The 16587-nt window shown below is 42.9% G+C and overlaps 1 protein-coding gene across 1 annotated transcript; it reads right to left on the reverse strand.

Moving 5' to 3' along the window:
* Positions 1–529: 529 nt before the first annotated feature.
* On the reverse strand, positions 530–14121 carry LOC115110433 (coenzyme Q-binding protein COQ10 homolog B, mitochondrial-like). Its single transcript, XM_029636089.2, has 5 exons — positions 13987–14121; positions 3833–3982; positions 2915–3107; positions 2528–2629; positions 530–2294 (listed from the first exon to the last, which is right to left on the reverse strand). The coding sequence occupies exons 1-5, from the start codon at positions 14082–14084 to the stop codon at positions 2127–2129; spliced, it is 711 nt and encodes a 236-aa protein (XP_029491949.1). The 5' UTR covers positions 14085–14121; the 3' UTR covers positions 530–2126.
* Positions 14122–16587: the final 2466 nt, after the last annotated feature.

The raw sequence follows: 16587 nt of genomic DNA on the forward strand, positions 1-16587 counted from the left end.
TTTGAGCAGTATATTTTTTAAAGCCACAGAGAGCATTTTTCTTAGAGGGTCAGCCCTCTGGCCCCCTCTAGGGCAGACCGATTTAGTCACCTTATTTAGTCAGCTAGAACCGGCAACCTTTCGTTCACTGGCCCAATGTTGTAACCGCAAGGCTAATTGACACATGTACAAGGATTGTAATAGTATCTTAGCTCAAGGCAAGGGCCATTTGGCGTTAGTCCAGTAACTCAAAATAAACCTGTCTATAGTATTTTGTTATAGGATTTGTCCAGCAGGAGTCATAACTCTCATAAAATGTAAATTCTATTGTTACCTCACAAAACCAAAAAGATGTTGACTAAGAATGGGCTTGTTTGACATTGCAGGTGAAGCAATACTGACAACTACAAATCACCTTACATAATTAGTAACTTCACAGTATTTGTAAATCAGCAGTCAATCACAATGGACCCACAATGCAGCCGATTTAATCCTGTGGACCGAGACAATGAACTCCAAAACACACACACAAAAAACACCCAGACTTGGCTAGAGTATTTTTTTTATATATAAAAATAGTTAATAAACCATGCAGTCGATACATCTTCACCCATTTGACACATTGAAAAGCCTCCATTTGCACTATAAAATCCAATCCCCAAAACAAATCAGTTCTGTTATGCCAGCAAGTTCAATGTGCACTCTTCTCATCTGTGGTCTTAAAACAATATGTACATGTGTTCTCACATGAATCTTAATAAATATCTTTATACGAGTACAATGCATAATGATATACAATAAAAGATGCCAATAGGACCAGGTCAAAAGGACACTGAGTGAAAAAGTTCTAGGGTGTTAAGATGCCTCACTGTGATAGCATGCATCCAAAACTGCACCCTATTCCCCATTATATAGAGCACTATTTTTGACCAGGCCCCACAGGGTTCTGTTCAAAATTAGTGCACAACTTAGGGAATAGGGTGCCAACTAGAACACAGGGGATGACCCCGTCCCCAGCCCAACCCATCTGGTCCCATTTTTAAATATTGCTGGCGAAGAATTTGCTGCATTTAAAATCAAATGCATTACGATATTGCAGACTCTAAAAACTAAATTCTGCTATAAAACATTGCTCCCATGGGGGTTAGAGAGCAAGGTGCAATATGGGGGGGGCACAGAAATGCCCCCAGCGATATTATTGTAACACAGCACCTCTTGGAACAAGTGTATGTAGGTAGGCATGGCAGTGTGTATACATCTGGGGTGTAATCATTAGCCCAAACAGTTGCAAAAAAAGAACGGTTTTGAAGCGGTTGAACAAATTCAGGTTGGTCCCTCCCAGTTTTATTCAGTTCACAAAACATTTTGCAACAGAATCAGCATAATGAACACACCCCTGCTCTGCAGTGTTACATTCTTTTAGGAAACATCTTCAAGTGCTCACTGTCCCCACACTTCATTCACAAGGACAGTGACAAACCAGCTTTTCCATTTTCAAAAATTCTAAACGTACACCCTGATCCTTTGATACACCATCTTATCCACATGACGACCTAGCATTAGGTTACTGTATGTTGTGTTATATGTTATTGTAACAAACCTAATCCAGATCGCTTGGATGGGCCTTCACAACCTCTTGGACTGATCAGGACATGAGAACCCCCACACCCTTTCCCATGAGCTCCCTACCATAGTAAAAGGCTGTGTGTAAGGTACTATCAACTTATTTTTATTTGAGCCTTAGCAGAAGTGTTATCGTAAGAGGGGCATTATGAGCCCTGTCCTGACCTAGGCCCACCCCATGGAGACAGCACAAAGCTCTGGGGTGTGCCTACTCTTGGCCAGAGGTGCTGATGGTTTCTTTGGGGAGAAGGGGTGCCAGGAGGGGACAATGGTGGCATAGGAGGAGGAGGAGTGATGTATGTTTGAGAGGGAGGTAGGGGACAGAGGGGGAATATTTGGGGTAGGGAGGGGATAATGTTCAAGACAGAATCCAGCTGCAGGCCGTTGGGAATAAAATCATTGGTTATGTTATGATAAGGCACTGCAGTATTCAGGCACATAACTTCTTCTCTCATCCCCCTCCCTCTTCATGCCATGGCTGTGCGCGTGTGTATGTGTGTAAAGAGAAGCCCCATCTGGGCGCGCTACGTGTGGTGGACCTCGTGAAACATGAGCTCTTGGGGGATCATGGTCTGCGCTCCATACAGTTTCCCGGCCCGCCTCTCAAACGCAGACACGTTCTGCTTCACCACCTCGTCAAAGAACACCGTGGCCAGCTGGGAGTGCAGAAGAGAGCGGAACTCAAAGGAGATCTGGAGAGAGAGTTCAGGTGAAAAAGTGATGAGATAATACTGAAAATGTGCCAGAGATATTGTTTAAAGTTATTCATGTCACGTGCACAAGTACAGTAAAATGCCTTTCTTGCATAGGTAGCTCATCACAGACAAACTGGCACATTTTCTGTCTGTCTTAGAGAGATACATGGCAAGCTAGCTACCTTGTTCGCAGACAGACGCATACACGGACATTGTGTTGCTGTACTTACAGAGAAGTCAACGGTGCAGGTGCGAGGATAGCCAGGGAGGCCAGGGCTGAAGCGCCACACAGTCTCCAGGTGGTTGAAGAGCTTACCGTCTGAACAGGCAGCCTGGGGGTCAAAACAGCCAGTCAGACTGACGCTGATGATATAACCACAGTGGCTGAGTTCCAGGTTGTCTTTATTACAGGCATACCAAGAATCTCATGGGACTGCTATATAATATTTATGTGGTTCCGGAGATGTTGAAACACTTCATACACAACCACAACTAAGACAAGCTGCAGCACACCCAGTGTCCATCTATATCACAGCTGCTCATCTTATATTTGCCTGGTACCTTCACTGCAGATACAGTAGTGGTGGGAGATAGCAGCGGCTGCTACAGTGCCTTACCTTGACCAGGTGGGGGCGGACTGTGGTGACCAGCGAGGTGTAGTTCTCCACTACGGGGGGGAAGCCAACGGTCAGTTTGGCCTTGCAGAACCCCGAGCGCCGGAACACCACGTCAGACTTCTTACACCAGGGAACGAAGTGAAGGTAGTTCTCCACCCCAGCTACCACTTCATACATCTCCAACATAGAGTACCTGAGAGAGAGGCGGCGCGGGTCAATATCTCATTTCATGGGTGAATCTTATAAGTATTTCCTCCGTATCTCCTTCGAGGCACAGAGAAGAGCGGAGGTTCCTCCTCAAGGACGTTTGAGATTCACCTCTGATTAAAACTGGAATTTGAATACCCGTCTCAGTAAGTGACTGGAAATACTTATTAACACACAAGTTACCTGCTGATTATTCCTGAAGCTGTGACCAGTCAACAGACCGATTGTCAAGGAGAAGGCGAGGTTGAAAGAGTCCCATATAACCGAATAGTCTCTGTGCCCATTTCTTAACTGGCCCGGTGACTAACTCAGCGAGTCAGACCATTGCAACCACTGCTGTCCCTGCATTTACATAACAGCCTGGCAACAAGTCCGGGACACAGTGTCGCTATTAATAAGTTACAATTTCCTAGTGATTATGACCTTCACTGGATACACAACAGCATCATTGGCAGGAGCAGGTCAGACGTACATAGAGAAACCAGAGTATTTATACATTTCTAGGAGGATTCAAATACTATTTGAAATCATTTAAAATACTTTGTGCTTCATTAAAAACTTGCCTGTTGCAATGGAACAAATAGAAAAGTGCAAACCATGAGCACCTGGCACTCCAGTCAGGCTAGAGCAGATGCTCAAATGATTTGAAAGACTTCAAAATAGTATTTGAACCCAGGCCGGTCGGATTTCAAATGAGGCACCGTGACTGACCCCATGATGCGTCTCTCAGAGTACTCCTTCCTCTTGTTGAAGGCGTCAGCCAGGTTGAAGAAGGAGCGGGTGGGGGCCACGATGACTCTGGGCCTGGTCCCCAGAAGGGGAGGCATCCTCGTCATTAGGATCCTACATGAGGAGAGATATCTGTTCCAAAACAAGGAGCGAGAAGTGTGAGTCAGAGCAAAACACAAGGGCCTATTATTTGCCACACACACAAATCGTCACATCCATTTGTACATTGAAATTTGCCAGTTAGAGTGGCCAAATTCTCTGGACGCCCTTCCCGATAGCTGAAGGACCGAACCTTCTGCGCATGTACAGGATTCCCTACTTTACGCTGCTCCCTTTACTGCTGCTGGGTGTCGGAGCCTGCAGGGTGCTCTTTCAAAAGTTAGATCAAAGCTGAATCAATGCCAAGATCAATGTACGACGCAAGTGGTCAATAATGTAAGTGGCCAATGGTTCATTAGAACCTCAAAAGGTCTCCAAGCTCATGTTGACACTGCTGACGTATACACCAAACAGTAAATATCAGAGTGAGCTCTATGCTTCTCCAAAAACAAACTACCTTCCAGGGTTTCAGATCAACTGACATGGAACGGTAATCATTATATATATATATATATATATATATATATATATATATATATATATAGAGTACACACTAATGCAAAGTTAACCACTACATTGCGTGGCAATGCATGAGGAATTCTGCACTGTTAAACTAGAACACAATCTTCTGGCCTGGGAAGCTGCAGCCTACACATGCAGTTCCAACAACTGGCATTCCAATGGGGTAGCTATGACAAGTGAAATTGGAAGCATGTCTTGCGCTTCATCACATTGTTCATGACAACATCAAGTCCCTATCCTTTGCCCTTGGACTTTTCCAATACAACATTGCTGACATTAGAAAGCATGCTATGTGACTAGCCTAATGAAAGGGGCTTGAAACAGAAAGACAGACCGGGTACTCCAGGTCTGTCACATTCTCAGTTCTGGGTCAGTGAGTGAGAATAACGAATTATGGTTGGTGAGCACACCTGCAACTGCCCCAATGACACACATAGCCTGCTTGCTCACTCCATACTAATGTGGTTGAAAAATCTTTGACCAAGGGAATCTCTGTCAGAGCTGGTGTGCAACAGGGAACCCATCAAGGCACAATTAGGACTATTCAAACAGTGGTTTAATTCCAGAGACACCAATACACATGGATCTTTCTATAAACTAGGGTACCAGTGAGCATTTTCTGTTTGGAGCTGTTACAAAGTCAATCATAATTTGCCTTTTCTTTCCACATGATACATTAAGACGTAACTGGGGAACATTGATACGTTCAATATAATTCACAAGTTGAATCAAAACCTAATGTTGTTTAAACCCTTTCTCATGCTTGAAGTCTATATAGATTTGGCAAAAATCATGTGACAGGCCTCCAGAGTGGCACAGCGGTCTAAGGCATTGCTAGAGATGTCACTACATACCCGTGTTTGATCCCAGGCTGTGTCGCAGCCGGGAGACCCATGAGCCAGTGCACAATTGGCCCAGCGTCGTCTGGGACGTCCTTCTCCCATCGTGCTCTAGCAACTCCTTGTGGCAGTCCGGGCGCATGCACGCTGACTTTGGTTGCCAGTTGTACGGTGTTTCCTCCGACACATTGGTGCGGCTGGCTTCCGGAATAAGCGAGTAGTGTGTCAAAAAGCAGTGCAGCTTGGCTGGGTTGTTTCGGAGGACGCATGGCTCTCGACCTTCGCCTCTCCCGAGCCCGTACGGGAGTTGCAGCAATGGGAAAAGACTAACTACCAATTGGATATCACGAAATTGGGGAGAAAAAGGGGTATTAAAGTAGAAAAAAAATGTAATTGTGACAAAACTACATTTCTGACACTGCTGTTTCGCATTATATAACATACTAAGAAAATTAAATACACTGCTCAAAAAAATAAAGGGAACACTTAAACAACAATGTAACTCCAAGTCAATCACACTTCAGTGAAATCTAACTGTCCACTTAGGAAGCAACACTAATTGACAAATTTCACATGCTGTTGTGCAAATGGAATAGACAACAGGTGGAAATTATAGGCAATTAGCAAGACACCCCCAATAAAGGAGTGGTTCTGCGGGTGGTGACCACAGACCACTTCTCAGTTCCTATGCTTCCTGGCTAATGTTTTGGTCACTTTTGAATGCTGGCGGTGCTTTCACTCTAGTGGTAGCATGAAACGGAGTCTACAACCCACACAAGTGGCTCAGGTAGTGCAGCTCATCCAGGATGGCACATCAATGTGAGCTGTAGCAAGAAGGTTTGCTGTGTCTGTCAGCGTAGTGTCCAGAGCAAGGAGGCGCTACCAGGAGACAGGCCAGTACATCAGGAGACGTGGAGGAGGCGATAGGAGGGCAATAACCCAGCAGTAGGACCGCTACCTCCACCTTTGTGCAAGGAGGAGCACTGCCAGAGCCCTGCAAAATTACCTCCAGCAGGCCACAAATGTGCATGTGTCTGCTCAAACGGTCAGAAACAGACTCCATGAGGGTGGTATGAGGGCCCGACCTCCACAGGTGGGGGTTGTGCTTACAGACCAACACCGTGCAGGACATTTGGCATTTGCCAGAGAACACCAAGATTGGCAAATTCGCCACTGGCGCCCTGTGCTCTTCACAGATGAAAGCAGGTTCACACTGAGCACGTGACAGACGTGACAGTCTGGAGACGCCATGGAGAACGTTCTGCTGCCTGCAACATCCTCCAGCATGACCGGTTTGGCGGTGGGTCAGTCATGGTGTGGGGTGGCATTTCTTTGGGGGGCCGCACAGCCCTCCATGTGTTCGCCAGAGGTAGCCTGACTGCCATAAGGTACCGAGATGAGATCCTCAGACCCCTTGTGAGACCATATGCTGGTGCGGTTGGCCCTGGGTTCCTCCTAATGCAAGACAATGCTAGACCTCATGTGGCTGGAGTGTGTCAGCAGTTCCTGCAAGAGGAAGGCATTGATGCTATGGACTGGCCCGCCCGTTCCCTAGACCTGAATCCAATTGAGCACATCTGGGACATCATGTCTCGCTCCATCCACCAACGCCATGTTGCACCACAGACTGTCCAGGAGTTGGCGGATGCTTTAGTCCAGGTCTGGGAGGAGATCCCTCAGGAGACCATCCGCCACCTCATCAGGAGCATGCCCAGCTGTTGTAGGGAGGTCATACAGGCACGTGGAGGCCACACACACTGAGCCTCATTTTGACTTGTTTTAAGGACATTACATCAAAGTTGAATCAGCCTGTAGTGTGGTTTTCCACTTTAATTTTGAGTGACTCCAAATCCAGACCTCCATGGGTTGATAAATTTGATTTCCATTGATAATTTGTGTGTGATTGTTGTCAGCACATTCAACTATGTAAAGAAAAAAGTATTTAATAATAATATTTCATTCATTCAGATCTAGGATGTGTTATTTTAGTGTTTCCTTTATTTTTTTGAGCAGTGTACATATTGAACTTGATCCTGTAACATGCCTGGATATTGGACACTTTGTATGGAGCGCTCGGAATATCTCATGTTACGGTGTGAAAATAATTTATGGGCACATGCATCCAAAGTAATGCATGGATTGCTAATTCGAATGCTTCTAACAGAGTAACCTTATCAAGAGGATTCAACCCCCCGCCCCCACAAAACAAAAAGATTGATACTGTCATTACCAGGGTTCTTCAATAATTATGCATAATAATTGATGCGCATTTGGTGTTTAGCTGATTGGTTATGTTGGAAAATTATCACGCAACAGCTAATTCAGGAAATGCTTTTTTGGGGTGGCAGGGTAGCCTAGTGGTTAGAGTGTTGGACTAGTAACTGAAAGGTTTCAATTTCGAATCCCCGAGCTGACAAGGTACACATCTGTCATTCTGCCCCTGAACAAGAAGTTAACCCACCGTTCCTAGGCCGTCACTGAAAATAAGAATTTGTTCTTAACTGACTTGCCTAGTTAAAAAGGCTTAATTTTTTTTTTTTTTAATCTTTAAAAAAAAATGACAGTCAAGTGATAAAGAGCTGGTGTGATACTGCACACCAGGAATTAATGTTGATCTGGAGAATTGACAGAACGTGTGTGTTCATGTCACAGCAGTCAAGATAATTAGCCTGTCACAGACAATATAATGTCAAGATTTGTGGTAAGATTTCAGTCTGTGTACGTTTTGATCGTTTGTTTCCCCCCGAGTTAAAATGGAGCTATCGGGAACATGAAAATGGCTTCTTTATTCGTTTGTGAATCCATTTGTGTTTTTGAAGAAAATAACGTGTATCATTTTTGGATATACATTTTCACATGTGGGTGGGATTAAATGTAGAATTCCCATCATAGGTTAAGTATATAGCCAAGTAGGAGTTTACCCTAACTCGATTATATGAACCTATTAAAAACGAAAACTGTTTGAAGTGAGAATAAGCATTTGTCTGAAGCCAAAAAATGATGGAAATTTATGAGCACCACAATGCCTTTTCCACCCATGCTCTACCAAGGTTTTCCAAAACACAGCTATGACCTACTACAGTAGCTATGTTTGGTGTTGTACTTCAAACTATGTGTAGGCAGGTTGTTTAGGATTCAAACCTTAACAAAACAACCAAATTCATATACTTAGAGGTGCTTCCAAATTCCACTATTGTGGCTAGCTGGTGTGCACAGCAGAGTAGAAAAATATCCAACACATGGCAGAGTTGTTAGTTGGCACTATTGGTCAGCACAAGTGGATTAAAAAGCCAAGAAGGAGAAGGGGAGTACGGTATCCACAGATTGATTTATAATTGAAAATGTTGGTCGGAACTTGTACCAGAACCGCGCAGGTCCACCAAACAGGGGACTTTACGTCAAATAAGTAAAACAGCAATATTCTGATCCACAGGCGGGAACTCTAACCATTACACTACGAATCCTATTCTTAAAAAGATTGACTATTTCAAATGTCTTGCTTACTGAAAATATAAGTCTAAAACAGCTGAAAACAGACCCATTTAAATCAAGTAGTTAACCAGCATTTCCTTTTTTGACTGCACGCTGCTTGCTCGGGGCCTGCAACCTGATCATTGCATTTCGTATTATTCTATGGTATGGATATGCATTACATTTGTAGATGTCCATAGCAATAGGTTATACATTTCCAATATGTATGATATGTTAGGAATTCTATTTTGTGGTTGTTGCTAAAGTTAACTAGGCTAGGGTTTACAGTTAAGGTTAGTGTTAATTAAGAGTTATGCTAAAGGGTAGAGGTTAGGGTTCAGGTTAGCTAACATGCTAAGTGTTGCAAAGTAGCACATAGTTGCAAAGTTGGTAATTCGCTAAACATGTGAAAGTAGTCCATGATGAGATTAGAACACTCAACCTTCAGATTGCTAGACATGTGTTATACACCCATCCTTCCACCCCAACCAACACCCTCTTTTTTTGCCTTAAGTAACCGTCGGTCTTATGTAATCATACCAAACACGTTTTAATATCACAGATTTAAATTGACTATGTTAGACTAGACCTATGAGACCAGACTGCAATACAGCATGCAGTGATTGATGTTTCACCCTCGTGAATTTTCCGTGAAGACAAAAAAGTAACTTTACACAGTTAATCAGTCAGCACAAATTTGGTTAAGGATGACAAGACAGCTTATGGCGGAGCTGAAATTCATTCTACACGTTTGAAACAGCAATGCTGTCAGTCGAGTCTGATAAATTGATGCTAGCCAGCATGCACAACTGCGGTTCTGTATACATGTGCATTTGCGGTTCAACCATTTCCTGTGTGGTTCATAACTAGCTTACTCTTCTTAACAAAACATTTTTTCCCCCCTCAGCTATGGTTTGTGTGGTCTTGGTTGTTCTTTGAGGAAAAGTAGCGTAACTAAGTGCAGTTTCGTCCTGTCTCAAATCTGGCTCCCTAATTTTACTGTAGCTTGGTCTGTGCAATGCAAATTAATGTGAGTAGCGTGGCAGTTAAAGCTTATAACCATCAAACTTTGGGAAAGAAAGTATGAGCTATTGTGGTGTAATGAACTGGCAATACACGTTAGCCAACATAAGACTAATGTTAGCTAAGATTACTTAGCCAATTAACTTTTAGCTAGCTGTCAAAGCAGCCAAGGACATCCACTAGTTTATTTGTACATATTTGTTTGTGCTCAGATTACACGCAAGTATCTAGATCAGCAGTTTACACGACTTCAGCCTTGTGAAAAACCTTACTTGGAAAAATCTAGCTAGCTAGCTTTCCTTGCTTGTTGGTTTGCTATCTAACCAACGTTAGCTCTCATAACATTTTGTTAGCTAGCAAGCTACCTCGCTAATCAAAACAACCACATTTTCTGGCCAAGCTTCCTTGGTCTGTTTGTTAGCTAGCTAGGCTTTCAGCAGACTGGTGTTACCTAGCTACAGAGACTAGCTGCCGGACTTTGTACAAGCAAGCTAACAGTACCTACATAATGTTGGCTAGTTAGCTACCTAGCTAAATATCCGTTTGCATTTATTGACAAACCTCAGATTGAATACCACCATATAGTTAAGCTACAGCGCATTCAGAAAGTATTCAGACCCCTTCACTTCTTCCAAATTGTTACATTACAGCCTTATTCTAAAAGTGGTGCAATTAAAATGTTTCCTCAATCTACACACAATATCCCATGACAAAGCAAAAACAGATTTAGACATTTTTGCAAATGTATAAAAAAATATATTTAAAAAATACCTTATTTACATACGTATTCAGACCCTTTGCTATGAGACTCGAAATTGAGCTCAGGTGTATCCTGTTTCCATTGATCATCCTTGACATGTTTCTACAACTTGAATCGAGTCCACCTGTGGTAAATTCAATTGATTGGATATGATTTGGAATGGGACCCACCTTTCTACATAAAGGTCCCACAGTTGTCAGAGCAAAAGCCATGAGGTCGAAGGAATTGTCCGTAGAGCTACGAGACAGGATTGTGTCGAAGCACAGATCTGGGGAAGGGTACAAAAAAAGTCTGCAGAATTGTAGGTCCCCAAAAATATAGTGGCCTACATCATTCTTAAATGGAGGAAGTTTGGAACCACCAAGACACTTCCTAGAGCTGACCGCCCAGCCAAATGGAGCAAATCGGGGGAGAAGGGCCTAGGTCAAAGAAGTGACCAAGAACCTGATGGTCACCGACAGCACTCCAGAGCTCCTCTGTGGAGATGGGAGAACCTTCCAGAAGGACTACCATCTTTGCAGCACTCCACCAATCAGGCCTTTATGGTAGAGTGGCCAGATGGAAGCACCCCAGTAAAAAGGACATGACAGCCCACTTGGAGTTTCCCTAAAGGCACCTAAAGGACTCTAACCATGAGAAACAAGATTCTCTGGTCTGATGAAACCAAGATTGAACTATTTGGCCTGAAAGCCATGTGTCACATCTGGAGGAAACCTGGCGCCATCCCTACGGTGAAGCATGGTGGTGGCAGCATCATGCGGTGGGGGGTGTTTTCCAGCGGCAAGGACCGGGAGACTAGTCAGGGGGAAAGATTAATGGTGCTTCAACAAAGTACTAAGCAAAGGGTCTGAATACTTACATAAATGTGATCGTTTTAGTTACATTTATAAAAACCTTATTTTTGCTCTTAACTTATATAACCAGGTAAGCTAGTTGAGAACAAGTTCTCATTTGCAACTGCGACCTGGCCAAGATAAAGCAAAGCAGTTCGACACATACAACACAGAGTTACACATGGAAAACAAACAAACATACAATCAATAATACAGTAGAAACATCTATATACAGCATGTGCAAATGAGGTAGGATAAATGGATTGGCTTTGTCATTATGGGGTAGTGTGCGTAGATTGATGAGTAAACTTTTTTTTTTTTTTTTTTTTTACATTTTAGAATAAAGCTGTAAATGTGGGAAAAGTCAAGGGGTCTGAATACTTTCCGAATGCACCGTGATAAATAGAGATCTATAGGCCAAGACAATTTACTTATTTTACCACACGTTTGTTTCATTAAAAAAAGAGCAACATCGGTCCAGTGATGTAACAAACAGTCACATGATCTACAGCATTGTCAAGCAAGGTAATGTTTCCGACATTTCGGACTACTAAACTATTGATTTAGAACCAGAGTTACCGCAAGTAGCAAAGAAAACAGGAGCTGCCTCCACTATTACAGCACCATTTCAACATCTAAATCACCTATGCTTAGTCTAATACAGTGACAACTAAAAGATAGCAAAAACGATTTAGTCCAATCAATGCAAGCCAAATATTATGTTCCTGTCCATGGTAGTGATTGTGTGCACGCGAATGTAGAAGAAACACATTGACCCACCCTACTTGTAGAGAAATGCTGATGCCATCCTCTTTCATGTTGCCTAAACAGTCTGACGTTCATACAGTAAACGCTTTTAGATTGTTGTTCTTGGCTACCTGGCTAAAATGCTTGCTTGCCTAAGTTCCTTTCATGGGTAACATGCGCCAATCCAGCTAGTTAACATTAGCATACTACATCTAGATACATGTTGAACTTCCATCCTCTCAGGCCAGGTGCACAATGTATGAATTGATGGCTGGAGTAGCCGATACATAAAGCTTAAAGAACAGTGATACTAGCAAGAGCAGTGCGCAGATTTCTCTTTCATGTTTATTAAGGGAGGCCAGATGCTCGCTGGCATCCTTGGCATTCAATGCTACGGGCATCAACAATGTCACTCTTTTTGACCAGACAGCATCAGATAGATACCCTACACATACTGAGAGAGAGGGGCGCTGTTTCATTTGTGCAAACGCTTTCTCAAGTGAGATACATTTCCCGCAAGTGGCTGAACATATGAAACAGAGACCAAAAAATATACGAATAGCATTTTCTCCTCTGTAAATTTCTCAGCATCCATGAAAACACACCACTGACTTTCACCCTTGGTCATCATGCGCCAATCGGATGAATTTCTAAAAGCTTTCCCACAAAAAATCTTCCCAATTAAAGCTTGACTGCAAAGTAGGCCTACCTGGCAGAATGAGATCATGATGATTTGTATCAATCACGGGGCATGCTTTACAAACTCTGCTATCACATGTAGCCTACACTGTATATTGTAGCCTGCCCTATGGTACAATAACAGTGCAAGCCAAACCAAGCATCTTGCTAGGCGCCCAATTGAATTATAGAGTAACTACACTCAAAACATTGGGGGGGGGGGGGGGGGGGGGGGGGGGGATTTGATATACATTATTTTTAATGGTTTGTTTAAATACAGATTTCCGCAAACTGCAGAGGACAAACATAGGTACGAGAAGTTTAATAGCTTTCAAGTATTGACCTTGGACGAATCGATGTAGTTGGAGCTGAATTCCACAACGCCTGGTCTCTGCTCAACTCAGTTGGAGTTCATTAGAAACTTCCTTCACCCCAGATCTGAGTTTAGTCAGCTAACGTTAGTGAGAGCCAAGCAAGCAAAGAAACCCTGTGACCCTTTAAGACCCAGACAAATGTGCAAAGACTGATTGCGTAACACAGGTAGTTGGAGACATGGAAAAAGTTGTCCAGACTTCTCTAATAACTTCAGTCACTTAGTTACAGTTTGCTAACTGGATGAATGCCTTGACAGATGTCTTTGGCATGTTAACTATTTCAGCCAGACAGCCATTGACTGATACAACTGAGGTAGTAACACACTACAGTAGCCAACTACCCTTTCAAAAGCCAACATTCCATAACAGTCATTACAACTTGTACAAACTGTAAACCTCCACTGCCTTCAAGAACGAACACCTGTCGGTCACATTCAGGTGGGGAAAAGACATGATTGAGTCATTACCATTTTAGTTAGCTAGCTGTTGCTTGTTAAACAATCCAACAGGCCTACCTAGCTGACAAAACAGTTAGCCAACTAAACATGTACTTTTAGCGAGTCTGATAACTTAGGTAGTTAACAGCTAACTTTAGCAGACTGCTAACCTAACTAGACAGGAAAAGGTTTTACCGGTAGATTGACCGGATTGACAAAGCAACTGAGAAAAATCAAACAAGTTATAGTAGTTAGAACGCATCGAGAAAAACTACTAGCTAAGTGTAGCTATGCTAATGCAAGCTTAAACGTTCATGTTTTACAATTGTACATTAAACTTGAACAACAGTTACCTCAATCCATTCCTTGTAGGTGTTTCTCGGCTGGCTGTAACCGGCAATTGTTTTATACATTCTACCGCTTTCCTCAGTCCCCGGCTCCCTCTCGCCATAATCACTGCGATGATCTCTTCTCTGCTTCTCAGCTGCAAGGCATGAAAGCTACGTCACCATTATTGCCAGCCTCTCTCGGGGACGCGCCTTCTGTAAACGGGCACTATGATTGGACAATAGTTAATTAGTAAGAATTTTCATTGGTCAAATGAGATATCCGTCACACACTAAAACTGTTGACGTATGTTTTTGCGTAATGATGGGGGTGCGTGCGCAGAAATGTCACGAGATGTGGGATTGAGTTGCATATACTTGGTCGACCTACAGTGCATCCTTGGCTCTGAAAGGTTATGAGCTAAATTTGTTTAAAGGACACAATGTAAGCAGGGCTCTTGTCAGTAGTTCGAGTTTGTGTGAGTGTCAAACCTGTCAATATACTGTATATGCCTGATATATTATCAACCCAGCTGCCATTTCTTTCCCATGGTTCTTAAAATTCTATACCATGACTGAGTAGTGATATGCAGACACAGGCTATGGCAGATGATTACTTTACAACTGAATGGGACACAGCAACTTTAACTACCCAAAGTATGCCAGGGTAGTTGGCATCAATATCTCAGGTGCCACCTACTAATGTGCCCTTGACCCAGTGCTACTCCCAGCCTGGCATGTGTTTAGTTATTAGTGCTGAGTGATTAGTGTTTTTGAGGTCAGTTCGGTTATTTAAGTGATCAATCAAATGTACTTATAAAGCCCTTCTTACATCAGCCGATGTCACAAAGTTCTGTACAGAAACCCAGCCTAAAACCCCAAACAGCAAGCAATGCAGGTGTAGAAGCACGGTGGATAGGAAAAACTCCCTAGAAAAAACAGAACCTAGGAAGAAACCTAGAGAGGAACCAGGCTATGAGGGGTGGCCAGTCCTCTTCTGGCTGTGCCGGAAGAGGCCAAGATGTTCAAATGTTCAAAGATAACCAGCAGGGTCAGATAATAATAATCACAGTGGTTGTAGAGGGCGCAACAGGTCAGCACCTTCAGGAGTAAATGTCTGTTGGCTTTTCACAGCCGATCATTCAGAGTATTTCTACTGCAAACAGCAGGTCTGGAACAAGGTAGCATGTCCGGTGAACAGGTCAGGGCTCTATAGCCGCAGACAGAACAGTTGAAACTGGAGCAGCAGCACGACTGGGGACAGCAAGGAGTCATCAGGCCAGGTAGTCCTGAGGCATGGTCCTGAGGCTCAGGACCCCTGAGAGAAAGAGAGAGAGAGAATTAGAGAGAGCATACTTAAATTCACACAGGACACCAGATAAGACAGGAGAAATACGGGAGGAGTGATCGTGTGGTACATGTGATCTGAAGTCATCTGCATCCACAGTCATCTGCACCCAATACAGCTAGCTTTCAACGTATTCTTATAGCCTACATATTCTTACCTCTTTGTTGATTGATATCCATTAAATTGTGTCCATTTTCTGTTTTATAAAGATTTTCACAAATATGAAAAGATAGATGGTAACATCACAAAACAATATAAATTTAGATCATACAAGGGACAAACCTTACCTTAAATTGAGGAGATCTTACCATTTTTCAGTTAAGTGCCTGCACCTGCTGTCCTTTCAAATTCAAATCCAAATGTTTCAGTTGAGCAGTTAGGTTTCTGCGAGAACCCACACCATTCCTTGATGAACCCCACCTCCTGAGTGGATCTTGAAAGGGCCATTTTCAGTGCCAATAACCCTAAGGTTCTTCGAAGAACTTTGAGGATCTTAGATGAACCCTCGTTGAACCCCTATTTTTTTTAGAGTGTACTCAGGAATGCACAACATGGAAAAGAGAAGGAACTTAGGCCGCCACATGCCATCACAAACACTGAACACGTGGGGAGATTCTCATTACGGCAAAAGTCCCCTATCTATTGTGACCCAGAAACTGATAAATGTTGGAGGAGAGCGTCAGGAGTATGGTTACATGCACACAATGCAAATATTGTGGGTAGTCAAATGTATATAATAATTTGATTAAAACGTTTACATGTTTTGCAAGACTATCCTGTTTACATGGACACATCTGAAATCAGGCTACCTAATTTTACGAGAATTTTGTTCTCAATGTTCTTAAATTGAACTTCAATTAAACTACTCAGTCTGCTACCCAGAGTTTGTAAGATTATGGTTGAATGAAACAGACAAGAGTCCCAGCTTACAATAGTCAGAATGTTTATTCACAAGAGCACTCTAAAATCATAAATGCAAACCCAGTCTTTATAACACACACAAACAAGTTCAAATCTTAAGCTACGTCTTGCTCAGACAGTCTGTGTTTTTCCACTACACAGATACATTGATTATTTAATCTGCAACATATTTCATAATCTTCTGCAAGCCTAACAGTTTCTCCACTCCACGGGTGGAGACAGAATGTCCTTTAAGGAACACAGTAGTACAACTTGTCTGTCGATAGCTCCTCTTATCATTTGTTTCACACTTGCACCCTGCTTACATACTAAAAAGGAACAAAAGGTCCTTGTTCTAATTCTGACTAAAACTACACACA

Source organism: Oncorhynchus nerka, linkage group LG3, assembly GCF_034236695.1.
Source record: "Oncorhynchus nerka isolate Pitt River linkage group LG3, Oner_Uvic_2.0, whole genome shotgun sequence".
In the NCBI taxonomy this organism is placed as follows: Eukaryota; Metazoa; Chordata; class Actinopteri; order Salmoniformes; family Salmonidae; genus Oncorhynchus; species Oncorhynchus nerka.

Coding starts and splice junctions, on each gene's coding strand:
- LOC115110433 (XM_029636089.2), bottom strand. CDS start 14,084: ATGGCGAGAGGGAGCCGGGGACTGAGGAAAGCGGTAGAATGTATAAAA. Junction 3,983..13,986: donor CCTACAAGGAATGGATTGAG/GTAACTGTTGTT, acceptor GTTTTGGAACAG/ATATCTCTCCTCATGTAGGA. Junction 3,108..3,832: donor TCTGAGAGACGCATCATGGG/GTCAGTCACGGT, acceptor CCTCTCTCTCAG/GTACTCTATGTTGGAGATGT.